At 39.1% G+C, this 15,462-nt stretch overlaps 1 protein-coding gene across 4 annotated transcripts in view; it reads right to left on the bottom strand.

The window, feature by feature from the left end:
- LOC103030998 (CSC1-like protein 2) overlaps positions 1–15,462 on the bottom strand; it is a 79,305-nt gene that overhangs the window by 8,953 nt on the left and 54,890 nt on the right. For all 4 annotated transcript variants that reach the window (XR_007424940.1, XM_049466021.1, XM_049466024.1 and 1 more), the window contains 11 exons: positions 14,843–14,913; positions 13,570–13,650; positions 12,321–12,444; positions 11,138–11,271; positions 10,881–11,018; positions 10,305–10,458; positions 6,306–6,412; positions 4,454–4,540; positions 3,661–3,726; positions 2,382–2,544; positions 1,624–1,729 (listed from right to left, as the gene is read on the bottom strand). Coding sequence is in view for 3 of the 4 variants with exons in the window: in XM_049466021.1 (XP_049321978.1) it covers positions 1,624–1,729; positions 2,382–2,544; positions 3,661–3,726; positions 4,454–4,540; positions 6,306–6,412; positions 10,305–10,458; positions 10,881–11,018; positions 11,138–11,271; positions 12,321–12,444; positions 13,570–13,650; positions 14,843–14,913 (1,231 nt within the window). In the remaining variant the exon portion in view is untranslated. The remainder of the gene's footprint in view (positions 1–1,623; positions 1,730–2,381; positions 2,545–3,660; positions 3,727–4,453; positions 4,541–6,305; positions 6,413–10,304; positions 10,459–10,880; positions 11,019–11,137; positions 11,272–12,320; positions 12,445–13,569; positions 13,651–14,842; positions 14,914–15,462) is intronic.

The following is a 15,462-nucleotide window of genomic DNA, read 5'->3' as shown; positions in this document are numbered from 1 at the left end:
AGATATTTACATATAGAAACTGGCAGAGGGAATCTGAGAAGGTATAGGCTTGTGATTCTGTTATAAACCTGTAATGAAGTCTTTTATGTATCAGTGACATTCATATATTGCACAAATTTTACAAGCATGTCATATTTTTTACTTAAACGGAAACAATAGCTTGTGCATCACATTAATTGTTATGTAACAAGAATCACTTATATATTTGAAGTATATCAAGATTGATTTTTTTTTAACAATATCGCCCAGCCCTAAAACAAAGCTTATTCTATTTACAGTAACAGTCAAAAGTTTGGACACAACTCTTTTTATTCAATGTGTTTTCTTTCTTTTTATGATTTTTTTTTACATTGTAAATATAATAATAAAGACTACGTTAAAGCTCTACAGGAACACATGCTGACTTATTCTGTAAGCAAAAAGTGTTAAACAAACCAGAATATATTTTATACTTTAGATTCCTATAAGTAGCACATTTGTCTTCATGAGGAAGAGTCGCCTGGAATAGTTTACTCAGCATCTTGAATGAGTTTCTGGAGGTGCTGAACAATAGTTGCTGGTTTTCCTTCACGCTGTAAAGCTCCAGCTCATCCCAAATCACCATCTGAGTTGATTTTTGAGTTGATTTTTGTTTACTACGTACTTAAATATGTGTCTCTTAATAGGTTTTATGTATTTAATATTAATCTACAATGTAAAAAATAAATAAAATAAATAAATAAATTAATTAATTAAAAGGGGTGTGTCCAAACTTTTTTGCGGACAAAATGAACCAACAGAATATCTGTAAGTTTTCCTGCATTACACATTATTGGATGTTAAGTTCTTAAGTTGTTTTTCCTTGCTGTAGGACATTGCCGTTTCAGAAACGCCTGCTGTTATTGTGTTGCTGCAGCAGCGACATTCCAGCAGTGCCGCACACCAACCACACACACAGCCCTCTGCTGCTCTTCCACTCGTCTGCACACCAAACCCTCAACGACCTGATGAGTCATACTGCCTCACTACCAGCAGCCAGGGAGCGTGTGTGAGTGACTGAGAGAGCATGAGAGAAAGCGTGTGTGTGTGAGAGAGTGAGAGAGAGACAGCTAGAGCTCCTTTATCTCCTGGTTTGTGTGAATGAATGTGCACCACAAATGGCTATTATTAAACAGAAACACACACACACACACAAACACACACACACTCCCTGTCATTGCTTTGTAAGTCCTAATGTTTAGCATTAACATGTGCAGCCTCTCACCAGCAGAGGGCGGCACTGCTCAGGGCTGCTTGTCCTCTATTCTCTCAGCATCTCCTCCCTCTCTCCATCATCGGCTTTGTTCCTCCACTCTCTCTCCTAATTTACTCCCATTCTCTCACTCTCTCACCTTGCCACTGTCTCTCACCCTTTCCATTCTATCACTATTCTATAATACAGAATCAATTAATCACTCATTTTTTCCCTCTCTCGCCCTTTCGTTCTCTCTCTCGCTTGCCTCCGTTTTCCTTGAACCTGATTGGTTCCCTTTACTCACCCCACCCTGCATCTCATTCCCCCCCTCTCTTCTCTCTCTCTCCTCATCCTTGGCTGTTCTTGTTTTGTGAATGGGCTGGGAGGGTTTGGAGGCGGGGCTTACTCACCGAAGGGCACAATGATTGGGCAGGTGATGCTGTACGTCATAACGACAGTGAAGACGCACATCATCCAGGCGTAAGCAGCACCGAACTGGAACTCGTAGGCCTGGTGCTGCATGACCACATAGAAAATTTCGGACAATTACTAATATTTCAAAGATTTTTTTAATTAATATTATTTATTAAGTATGATAAATGAGTGTAGATCTTCAAACAGTGATACAGTATCAGTAAATTAATACATAAAGCACTTTTGATTAAGTTTTTTTTACTTGAAAAATCATATACAGCTCTGGAAAAAAAAAAAAGAAGAGACTAGTTAATTTTTTTTTCTTGATTTTACCAAATTGAAAACCTCTGGAATATAATCAAGAGGAAGATGGATGATCACAAGCCATCAAAAAAACTACTGCACCAGGAGTAAAGGCATAAAGTTATCCAAAAGCAGTGTGTAAGACTGGTGGAGGAGAACATGTCAATATGCATAAAAACAGGGTTTTTCCACTAATTATTGATTTCTGAACTCTTAAAACTTTATGAATATGAACTTGTTTTCTTTGCATTATTTGAGGTCTGAAAGCTCTGCATTTTTTTGGTTATTTCAGCCATTTCTCATTTTTATTCTTTAAAAAAATTACTACTATTTTTAAATACCAAAAATATTTTCTATAAAAGTCTTTTAATGAATGCATTGACCTACTTAAATTGGTGACACAGATGTGCAAATGTACACAGATAGAAAGAGAGAGAAAGAGATTTTTTACCCGTTTGACGTTGCGTCTCTCTGCGACAGAGCGAGCGAGGCACAGGCGGATCATGTACATCAGAAGGCCGGGAATTCGCAGCAGATCCATGGCGTTACCGATGAATGCAGAGGCGATGACGTAGTTCACAAAAAATGCTCCGTTATCAGGGAGGAACACACACCTGCAGTGTGAGAGAATGTTATTAGAATTTCGTTAACAAACCTTAACCTCCCTAATTCCCTAATGTCCAACAATTTTTTTTTTTTACAGATTTGTATGTGGCTTTTAACCTGAGCTTTTCCTAAATCAAAGGTCTATTCACACATGGCACTAACATGTGATCTTGGTGAGTTGATTACAAAATATTGCTGAAACTAGTAACTGATATAATGCCATTTCCACTGGAGGAGGCGGGGCCAAATACGGTAAGAGTGTTCTATTTTTTTTTGCACATTAAGACCTCAACCCCCAAACCAGATAAGGTTGCTAGGTTCACTTGTGCACCAGACACAAGGCATTAGCGTGTGATTGGAGCATGCTCAGCTAACCTGTGCAGACAGATAGACAGTGTTGTCTGGCAGTTATTATATATGTTTCAGTAAAGACACTGTTAATGTGGGTTAATTATGGACACATCGAGAGATCCTGGCATTAACACTAAAATAATAATGTGGTTACATGCTTCTCTGAACACCTTCAAATGTGGTTTGAGTGAACAGATTACGAAGTGTCTTCCAGATTAATTATATCCCAATTAAACCTGTAGTTTGTGCCGAGCAAATCACCCAGAATGCATGTTAATACCAGGTGTGAACAGGATCAGCAACTAGTCATGGTTACAAATTAGTCTCCTGTACAACAATGATACTTGGCAAATACTGTGAATTTTTGCTCACTTTACTGCAATTTTATAATTTTAGAATTGCACTACTGAACTTTTTGCACTTTTTTCATATTCCACTGCTGTAGATAACATGTACTTACTTGTAAATTATATCCATAACACATTACTGTTTTTATGTATATATTTCCATCCTGGATGTAAATTAACACCAATTTAATATTTATATCTGGTTATCTTTTTTGTGTATTTTCTGCTTTTATGTTTATGCGGCATACTTGGCGAGGAGGAATTTCATTGTACGAGGAAACTTGTTTCTTACTGTGCACATGACAATAAACTCTTTGAATCTTTGAATCTTAAATCTTTCTTACAGTTAAATGGGGCCAATTCACCTTCATATGCAGTGTGTGCACAGGAGCTTTGATCAAGACGGGAACAATATATTTCACTTACTCAAATCGGATCGTAGCCACAGCCAGGAACTGCGTGTCGAAGAGCCAGCGGAAGAAAACATCCAGACTGTGGACGACAAAGCCGTAATTATCTTTTCCAGCAAATTTCTTCTTTCATTTAAAGCACATGATACTACAAAACCTCAGCAGAACCATTATAACTAAATTACATTATCATAACTGTGTTATATAAAATCACTGTAAAAAAAATAAAAAATCACCACCACTAATAAAATACAGCATAAAAATATGGAGGTTTCTCCATCAGCCAGAGCTGAAACCGGCCATGACGAGCCCAGGGCTTATACAGATTGATAGTCTTTAAGAAGTCTTTTGCCACCACCTTTAGCTCAGCCTGATTTACTAAAGCAATTAGAACGTGCTAAATCTCTCCTGCAGAGGAACCAACGACGTCAGTGATCAGGCAGGAATTTATCCAGATCCAATCAATGCTGGAAATTCCATCTGCTCAACACAACTTCTCACTGTAACATCTATTACTGACTGTGTTCTGCAAAACAATTACGATGGAAGAATAAAAAGGAAGAAACCAAAAAAAGACAAAGAAGAAAGAAACAAAAAAACAGAAAAAAGTAAAGAAAGTAAAAACCAAAAGAAAAGGCAACTAATGAAAAATGTATTATAAATAAAAAAGGGAAAGAAGAACTAAGAAGAAAGAAGTACTCAAACAAAGTATAAAAGAATAAAAAAATATATAAAGAATCAAAAAATGGAAGAAAAAAAATAGAGAGAAAGAGAGATTGTAAATGTGTGTGTGAGAGAGAGAGAGATACCTGCTAAGGCCCAGTGAAGGCAACAGAAGAACCATGAAGATGAGAAACGTGTAACATTTGTGCATGGTGGTCCTGTTCTCGCCCGACCTGAGAGAGACAGACAGACAGAGAGACAGTCAGTCAGTCAGTCAGTCAGACAGATAGACGTCAACACTAGAATCTGTTCTGAGTGTCAGTAACGGAGCTTCAGTAAATCCCGCTCTGCCTCGTTGGGCCTGCAGTAGTGCTGAGCTCTGGGCTGGATTAACTCTCCACAGAGTGAAGACTCTCCACTGAGCTCCAGCACAGAGATCAGCACAACCGCAGAACAGGCCTGAACACATTCACTACAGCCAGTCTGCAGCGAACACACCCAACCTATTAGCACACCCCTTCCAGTTCTGTTCAACACTGACAGTACACCCTAAATCCAGACACTGGAGGTAATAAATGTTCTCAGAGCGATGCCAGTGTCATTTATAATACATGTGCTTATGGAAAGGTAATAGATTATGGAAGCTGGAGTAAGATCTGGTAGTGGGTGCTAGATATACTGGACATTCCATTTCCAAAGTTTTGAAGTGTGGGGATTTAACATTCCTCGAACTACATTAGAATTGGGAACAATATATGGATATTGCGATATATGCTATGCGTCGATATGTGGGGTAAAATATTGATACTCTTATTTAAACATGGGTGCTCATTATTCCATGTGATGGTGCTATAATTAAATTAATGAATAGGGTAAATCTGGTTGTGAAATTCTGTAAAACTGATAAAAATTGACACAAAAAAAATCTGCCGTTATAAGACGCTCTGTTGTTAAATTTCTATTTTCTGGTCTATTTTCATACATAAGGCCCACCAGATTATAAGGTGCATTATACAAAGCTAGTAAGGAACAGGGGTGTCGCCATGTCTTCCTTCTACTTCAGCAGATCTCGTCGCTGTAAAGCTAAGCTAAGTACACAAAACTTCTTAAAAAAATAAAATACTTTTAAGTGTCAAATGAGCTCTGGATGTTAATCTACACAGGTTTTTCCTCTGAAAACTGCTTATTTGGGTGAGTAAAGCGCTTCTGTTTCCAGATTTCCACTAAGGCTGGGTGCAGCAGCATTAGCATTAGCAGCTGACAGCCAGCACTAGCCACGTAGCTTGTTTTAACACAGTAAACATACAGTATACAGTCCAATATACTCACCTCAGAACGGCAAAAGAGCTAGTGCTTAGCGTGGTTAACAACTAATGCTAATCCTTACAACCTGACTCATAGAATTTGCACATAATGCGCTACAGATTATAAGGCGCACTGATGATTTTTGGGAAAATTAAAAGGATTTTAAGTGTGTGTGAAAAATACGGTAAATTAGGCGACTTCTATCATGTCAGTGTATATCTAATGCAAATACAGTTATTGTTTTTTCTGTGGTATCACCTAAAAAGGCTTCTGTAGAATCTTTACTCTTGAAAGGCATCATGAGTGAATTAACAGATTACCGTAGTTATAATCTAATTAAAACAAGTAGATCAGCATCTATTAAATATTATCAATTACATAGAAAGTTCTTTAACCTTCAGAAAATAATGAGAATGAGACTGTGCTCACAGTCACGATTAACCACAATCTACAGACACAACCTCTCTTCCCACAATATCCATCATTATATCTAAACCTGTAGCAAAATCCATAATGCAACAATAACAGCCTTATGATGTACAGAGCCTGGTGCGCTGGGGTTAATATATCACATTATGGATCATTATTCTTAGCTGATTAACCCTCTCTGTTACTACCCCAGTGTTATTTACAGCTAATCGATTTGAAAAGAAGCACCAGAGTCAGCACCACGCATCAGGGGGGTTTCTGTACCTGGTCCAGTGGGCTTCAAAGAAGGCTGAGTAGTAGACTATGGTTGGCAACAGAGCAGAGAAGGCCCACAGAAGGAGAGTGGGGAAGAACTGGGTGACGATGGGATTCTGAAAAAGGGAGAGAAAAAAAATAAGTAGTGTTAGATGATTTCTTCCCCTGACGTAAGTTTTCCTTCTTTAGCATCACAATAACATCTGCCAGCAGCCACACCACTTCCTCTACCAATCCAGAGACCTTGAGGATCAGTCACCAGCCACTGTTCCAGACATCTCACCTCTTCTGTGACTACCGTGATTCTTACACATACTGATAGAGGCTCCCTGAGACCCACAGATAACATACATACATCTAAGCTCACACACGTTTTGGGAACAATAAATAAAGACATAGCAAGTGTGACAGAAAGCATCCTAATTGTCCTCACCATGTGCTAAGAACTATCAGTGTACTCTGCGGGTGAGACTGACATTTCAATTTCTGTCTTTGTGTTTACTTTTTTTTGTGACATTTCTTGCCCTTATATAACTAATGTTATGTATATGTTCTATAATGTTATATATATATATACTAGCTGTGCAGTTCTCTCTCAGTGATGAGGCCAAACTCCCTATGTACTTTTAGTTTAAAGTTATAATAAAACACAAAAAATGCATGATACAAGTTGTTGAAAAGTAGATGTAAGGCTGCTGAATATATATAGAAACGTTTTAAAGAGTGAAACTAATGATTATTTTGGTAGTCGACTAATCTGATGATAATTTTTCCGATTAGTCGATTAGTCAGCGATTATTTCTGCCATGTCCTCCATCTCTAAAAATGATAGAAACAGCTGAACATGAGATTTAAAAGGTATTTAAGTGTCTGGATGTTGTTTAAATGTAAAAAGTACTGATATTTAGTGAATAATTATGTAAGATTTTGTTGTGTTTGGGCATTTTTGAAGACATAGACTAAGTTTGAATGTAACCTGTGTGAGTGAGCCATTTACCCATCTTCCATTGCGCTTCTGTCCCCAGCACTTTGTGTAATGCAGTACTGTTACAAATCAAGGACTAATAGACAATGAAATTTGCAGTCAACAAATTTAAATAGTAGACATTGTACTGTACTGCACTTTGTTTAAACCAATGACTGTAGGAAACATGGAAACCAAGATTCCATGAGCCTACAATCTATAGAAATACAGCTGAAACAACTGTTTTTAGACCACAATAATTTATTGTCCCGGCGAACAGTTCTGGTAGAAACAGGAGAGTTGAGGTGCACATTGAATTCTGCCGTGATTTGAGCAGCCGTGGTTTTATGTTTTTTTGGATACAATCCAGGTTAGCACCCGAACATCCCTGTCAGACAGCTTCCTCTTACAGCGTCCACAGTTAATCCTGTTGGATGTGGTTAGTTATTCTTGGTGGTATTGCTGACATTACCCTGGATACCGTGGCTCTTGATACATCACAAAGACTTGCTGTCTTGGTCACATATGCTCCAGCAAGATGTGCACCAACAATTTGTCCTCTTTTTGAACTCTTGTATGTCACCAATAATGTTGTGTGCATTGCAATATTTTGAGCAGAACTGTGCTCTTACCCTGCTAACTGAACCTTCACACTCTGCTCTTACTGGTGCAATGAGCAATTAATGAAGATTGGCCACCAGGCTGCTCCAATTTAGCCATGAAACCTCCCACACTAAAAAGACAGGTGTTTCAGTTTCATTGTCCAACCCCTGTATCTACCATTTTGCACTTTCAAAGCTAAGCTCTGTTTGCTGCTAAGACAAACCAAATAGTTAGAGGACACTTTAGATGCTACTGGTATAACCAACATTACTCACTTGCACAACAGTAAAGGTTATATTGGTTACGTAATGGGATCCACTCTGATATTTTGTTCTCTGATATCTGATCCAGCTGCTGAATTCTGCCCAACAAGGATAAGGGTGTCAGATCACTGCCAGCTTGTAAAATATTTAGGAAGCTCACTTTCTCCTCATGTCTTGCTTTCAGCCTTGTCTCTCTTGCTCTGCCCACACTTGTTTTGAAAGGTTTAAGTATGATGTGCCATCCTGTCAGTAATTTAACACACAGCAGCGCAGAGCAAAATACACATTTCATGGGCCGGCTCTTTCGAAGCAGTGGTGGGTAATGTAGAATTCCGGTTGATTTCCAACCAGACATGCTCAGGATTCAGATCAGAGGGCAGTTCACAGCTCCTACAGTCCTCAAGTTCTCCCTGCTGGTGGCCGAGCTGAAATTGCCCAATTTTGAGAGTTAAACAGCCTGAGTCCTGCTGGGAAATAGTCCGGAGTGAAGGGTCTGATGGCTCATAAGTATGATCATGGTGGGCAATCATGTCCTCATTCTCTGAAGACTGATTGGTAAAAGCTTTGGTCACAGGAGTGGATAGTGACTGTTGCCAAACATACAATTTTGCTGCACACATATGGAGTAATGGAGTGATTGAAAGGGTGTATTGATAGGTCTTGTTCAGGGGTTTAAAAGTTTTGTCAAGAGTAAAAGCTGTTTTTAATTCTTGTAGTAGAAGTCAAGAAGTGGTCAAGCGATGGTTCACATGAAATGGACTCTGGTGTGGCGCCACTGAAAAGAATTGGAAGCTATCTGCTCCCAGTGCTGCGTGTAGGGTTGTGTGATTGGTTCATTTTGTAACATGACTGCTTTGACTTAAAAGGAGATGCAGAGCATCCCAAAAGCGCTGTTCCAGAACGAGAGTAACTGAGATTCTCAGATTCCTTTTATTTTCATTTTTAAATATGGGATAATCTACAGTTACAGTAGATACAGGAATCACCAAGGTGAACTTTTGCATCCATGCTGCTGCATGATGTACTTGAACATGCACATGCAATTGTTTTGACAGTCAGAACTACTTAGAAAAGTGTTTTCACACAGCACGTCAAAAACTATGTCACAAACTATGTCACGGTTTACTTAAGTCAAAATTAATAAACTCTGCCTTAATTTTATGTAATTGGCCTGAAACTGCGAAAGAACTGGATGATAAAACCTCCTATTTTGATCAGACCAAATTTTGGTCCTTAGGCTCGCAGCACCTTTCACACCTGATACTTTGTTTTAGACCAAACTTCAGGTCAAATTCAGAAGGTCTGGACCAAACAATGTAGAAGTGTAATTACCCTTAAAGCTAAAGTCAGGTTAAAAATCCAGGCTCTATATTAATATAGACGAGTGTAAAAGTAAATTCCATCACCGACGCTGAAACATCCACCCACCTGAAGCAGCTGACAGAAGAAACAGCTGGGCTCCCTAAATTGCTTTCTAAGGTCAAATCTAATTAAACTCTCATCTTGTTTCCCTGAAGATCTTAAATTTTTTTGATGTTCTTAAACATAAAACAAGGTTAAACAAGGTAAATCAGGGCGAATCAAAAACAGCCACCAGACAACCTGATCACAAAGGCTCGTTTCTTCCTGTGCTAAGAAAGGAACAAATGTAAGTACAGATACTGTATCAGTGCTGGATTGGATCACATTAATATGTCAAGATCACTTAGTCATTCATTTCATCAGTGGTAATAGTGTAGTGTGTGTGCAAATGAGTGAATCAGTCTATAAAACAGACGCATTTTCAAAAGTTAGTAAATAATTAAATCTTGTAAATATGATATATGATAAAACACTGTTTTAGGGATTTCATACTTTTAAAAATGTATATTACATACGTTTCCCATGTCCATATTTACCAACATAATATCTGCATATAAAATTTGCAATTTACAACCTCTTATTATACCAGCCTGTCGTGTTCTGCTGTGAATATGGCTCCGAAGTCTGATTAAAAAGGATCAACTTATGAAATAATTTTTTTTTTCCCCATCTGAGACAAAATCTTATTAATAACAAATATACTCAATGCAGTATGATAAGACAGACACTCCGACATAAATAGATCACTGTATACATTAGATAACAGACATGTATACTGAGGTTAAGTGAAGTGAGAAAGCCATAAACCACACTTACATTGAGGTACTCCACTGGCTTAGTGACATTAAACTTGTCCATAGTGGTGATGATGATGGCAGGGGTGGTGAGGAAGAAGAGCAGGAGGAACAGGATGCAGTTGATAATGAAGCAGCGGATCCACCAGATCACACCTCCCAGAGACAAGTGCTCCCTGTGAAAACACAAAAACAGGCCAAACATTCAGAAAACTAAATACTACACACAAAATTAATCCAAGTTACCATTCACATTTTTACACTTAAAAGCTCAGGAAAGAGATTGGAACATCAATAGGGGATGGATTTAATTTGTGACAAAAACAATTATTCATCTGAAAATCATCTGAGAAACTAAACATCCTGAGTTATTCAGGGAGTGAGGGAGAACACTGGCAGACAGAGAAATAAAAGTTCATTTTTACGCTCTACTCTCATAAAATAAATTAAATAAAGCATTCCACTGGCTGTTTTCCAGCTGTACAGGACCAGGATAGTAACATTAGCCTACATACATTTTCCAAAGACTGCATAAAATTTTACTCCTATGTGACTTAAGCAGCACTGCTGAGGTAAATCTCTGCTTTACGTGACTCACCAGCGCACGTTCTGGGGATCAGGGGCGTAGGTCACACTCCAGTCGTAGACATGAAGGTTCTCGCTGAACTGAGAGGAACGCGGTTCCTGACGACACTTACAGCCCTGACACTGACACGCATTGAAGTCCTTCAGGATTCTGCAGTAAGAACAGAGAGGATACAGCTGATTTCAAAAGATCAGTTCATTTAAATTCCATTTCACCCAAATTACTTAACTTCCTCAGAACAGAGTGAAACACACACTGCAGTCACTCACATTGCAGTCATGGCCTCGTTTTGGAAGGTGACAAAAGCCATGCCCAGGGGTTTGGTGTTGACTTTCTCCTTCTCCTTCCTGTAGTCGTCCTTTAGTTTTGCCTCCAGCTTTGTGTAGTAACTCACTGCCTCCTCCTGAAACAGAAGAACAACATCTCCCTCATCAGCTCAGACTACACAGTATACCCTACAGTAAAACATTCTCAATCAACTCATTGCTTATTAATCACTTTTTTGTTTATTATGGGAGATTGGACAGATGCATCAGTGGATAAATGGAAATATAGGAGATTGGATAAATGTACTGGGAGTGGGTGGGGGGTTGGATGGAAGAATAAGGATGGATGAATGAATGGTTGGATCAGTGGCGGGTTGGATAAAGCTGAATGGGTGGTTGGACTAATACTTGGATAGATGAATGGGAGTATGGATGGTGGGGGAATGGTGTTTGGATGGGTGGGGTAGTGGATGGACGGATGAATGGATGTTGCATGAACGGATGGACGGATGAAAAGTCTTTCATCTATTTAGCTCCAAGGGCAATTTATTTTTATTTTTTTTAATTGCTGGCATTAAACCACTCAACATATCCAAACCTGCTGATGGATGGATGGGAGGTTAGATGGGTGGTTAAATGGGTAGGTGGAAAGACAAACAGGTGGAAAAACAGATGGATGGATGGATGGATGGATGGGAGGTTGGAGGAGAGAAAGATTTGTTGGAGGATGAATGGGTAAATAGATAGCTGGCTGGATGTGTGGATTGGTGGTTGAATAGTATGTTGGATGGATTGATGGGTGGTTAGAGGGATGGTTGGCTGGATGGAAGGAAGGATAGTATATGGGCAGATAGAGGAATAGTTGGCTGGATGGATGGTTGGATGGATGGTTGAATGGATGGTTGGATGGGTGGTTAAATGGATGATTGGATGGATGGATGGATGGATGGATGGGTGGTAAAAGGGATGGTTAGATGAATGGGTTTGTGGGTGGATAGAGGGATGGATGGATGTTTGGATGGATAGTTAGATGGGTGGTTGAAAAGTATGTTGGATGGATTGACCGGTAGTTAGAGGGATGGTTGGATGGATGGTATGTACGTGGATAGACGGATGGTTGGATTAATGGATGGATGGATGGACGGCAGAGGGATGGTTTAAGACTCTAAGAGAATATGGTTCTTACCTCCTCACAGCCTTTGATGGCACAACAGCACAGGTGACCACAGGGTTTAGGGTTGATCATAGTGGGCATGTGTTCCTTCGCCATCAGATCAGTGAAGAACTTCTTACTGCGCTCTGCTTTTTTCCTATTGATCAAACACACACACACACGTTTAAAGAACTGCCATCATGAACCAAGACATACTGTATTCCAAACATCACAGCGTCAGCAAGCCCAGCTCTTTCTCCTAAATGCACGTGCTCAGACACACACCGGCACCAGCACACTTTTAGCTCTGTGGAATAAATCAATATCTCAGCCCTCAGAGAGTGGCAGCGTGGGCGGACGTTGAGGCATTCCAGCTCTGCTGAGTTACAATTCAGCCTGCATATCAATCACTGCCATCTATCCATCAGCCAGGCTAAGTAAAGGGGGATAAAGTGGGTATACCCTCTGAGGAGATTTATCTGTGACAGCAGAAAAAGGCATTCACTCACAGGACTGTCCGTCATACACAACAGCACGGTTATATTCTAAGGTCTGCTCTCATGATGTGGGGTTTGATCTTTATTACAGGCACTTTGTCAACCCAAAGTTAAGCTAATAAGGTCCTGCAACCAGAGACCACACCTTTCCTGAACACACACACTGGTGCCCCATTTCAACAGGAGAATGCTCGTCCACATACTGCTGCCATCTCAAATGCCTGCCTTGAAGAAACAGATCCTATGCCATGGATGGCATTGTTTTGATAGTATGCTATTATTGGATGCATCATCAACACCACAGCATTAGAACAACAGATGCAACAGATGAATAACAACATTTTAATTTTTAAAAGCAACCTTATAGCTATTAGAAAGTTCGTTTTAAATTTTATTAAATAATTAGTGCTGTTAATTAAGTGCACACCATTTTTCTGGACACTTTAACAGCATTTTTCTTATGCAAATTATTATAATTTTGGCCCCGCACTTCCTGCTGTAATTCACTTTGTTTACAGAGCATGATGTTGTATTAGCAATGTTCTATTTAATTATTTAATCACAGCATTCAGAAGGTAGACTTATTTTTATTTTTGTTGAAATATGGATTAAACTTTCACAGTCTAATTTCTCCTCTCACTTCTTTTCTTTCCCTTACACAAACCTTTTCAATGAATCACAATGTATCACAACAAATTGCGATTTATTATTATTTATTTTAAATGTGAATGTGAAATACAATACAATTATGAATTATAATTGTATATACTTTTATAACTTCTTACCTCTCAGCATTGAGGGACATGAGTCTGGCCACGTTGTAGCAGATCCGGGCCTCCAGCACCACACAGTTCTCATAAGCCTGCCTGAGAGAACAAAAGCCCAGACATCAGGCCAGCCTGCACTCAGAGCACTCAACACAAACACTGGAGTGGAACATTGGATTAAGCAATTATCCTAAACACTGACAGCACAAACCACACGGCCTTATAGATCCCCCCCCCCCCCTCTACATACCCTCCAACCTCCATCCTGCACTGCTTACATCCTCAATCACAGCGAGGCCCTGAACTGGCTTCATGCTTTACATACTGTAACTCAATACACTTTACTATTCACTTTAACTAAACTAATCACCATTCAACTCAATGATCCTCTTTAGCTAAAGCTGTAAAGCCAGCGCTCAGGTAGAAACACACACTTGTGACTATTCTCAGCCTCTTCACAGTCTGTCACTGCTCCTATTCTTGGCGTCGGAGGCTTTGGCACAGCAGACGCATGACTTCAATTTAAGGCGATAATCTGGTGCTCTGTTCACACAAATGTGTCGGGCTGAGGACGCTGGTGGGTTTAAATACTGCGGCTCTTTACTGAGGTGGGTAACGATCACCCAACAGACTAACAGCAGCATTAGAGCATAACAACCTTACAGTATAAAAGATTATTAAAATTAACCAGAACATTATTTCTAATGTTTTTAATGAGTTTTGGCAGCAGCAGAGAAGATGGCACCAATTTGAATCGTATTGATTGACATTTCTTCTTTGCACGATACAACTTAAACTAGTCTTCACCCTGCTTGTGTTGTGGCATCACCATGGATGTGGGATATACAGCTGGGTAGCAGCTGAATGGGTGGCACAATTGGCCTAGCTAAACTGGGAGATAATGTGAAAAATGTAAAATTTAAAATTCTAAAAAAAAAAAAATTCCCCAAGATCCAAAGAGTTTGGCTGTATAAATATTGCAACATACTGTATGTTGTGATTTCGGTATTTCAAGAAAAGACACTAACGGAGATCTGATAGGTTGTGGATATAGACTGTCCTGTATTCAATAAGTATTTAATTACATTTATTTATTTATTTTACCATTAACATAAAAAATGTAAACCTAATATTTACAACTGCTTGTAAATAAGGCTTAACTTAATTGTAAATTCCAATCAAAAGTGTGTTTATGATAATACAAACACCTTTATTCATCACTACATCCACAGAACCAGCTAGGGTATCATTACAATCTTATAGCTGGAGGTCTCAGTTATGGAAAACTTACTCAAAGTGCTGCTTTATATGGATCTCCTCCGCATATTTTGAGATGCCGTTAATAAATAAAGTGCGTTTCACCTGAGAGAGAGACAGAGAGAGACACAGAGGGAAAAAAATAATTAGCAGTTTTTTTTTATATTTTACCTTCTTAATTTATCCACAAATGTACAAATATCCTACAAATATTACACCCTTTTGATTGACATACATGACATTATGCTAGATTATTTCTATTAGAGAGGTAGGTGAATATAGTGTTGGGAGTCTTGCCCAAGGACTCTTATAGGTGTAGCACAGCATTCAGGCACCCAGACCTGTCTGGGTCTAATCTAATTGTTAAAATAATGCACTTTCTTTTGCTCTATGGTGAAATTGTGAGGACCGACCTGAATATTAAACAACATGATATATAACATCATGTAGAAACAGGGAGGCGGTATTAATGTTATGGCTGGTCACTATATTTACTGATTTTCACATTAAGCTTCTAATGTTTAGCTTCTGTCTTTCTCAGACAGCGCAGACTGCAGAGCATGCAGCTTCCTGACCCTGCTGCTGCTGTTGTGCACGTTTGCGTATGTAAGAGGTGAGCAGCTCCCGGCTGAATGTAGGTCAGCGCTATAGACA

Source organism: Astyanax mexicanus, chromosome 16 (assembly GCF_023375975.1).
Source record: "Astyanax mexicanus isolate ESR-SI-001 chromosome 16, AstMex3_surface, whole genome shotgun sequence".
Classification (NCBI taxonomy): domain Eukaryota; kingdom Metazoa; phylum Chordata; class Actinopteri; order Characiformes; family Acestrorhamphidae; genus Astyanax; species Astyanax mexicanus.
Note: the sequence above shows the minus strand (reverse complement) of the source record. Positions and strands in the feature narration are given on the sequence as shown.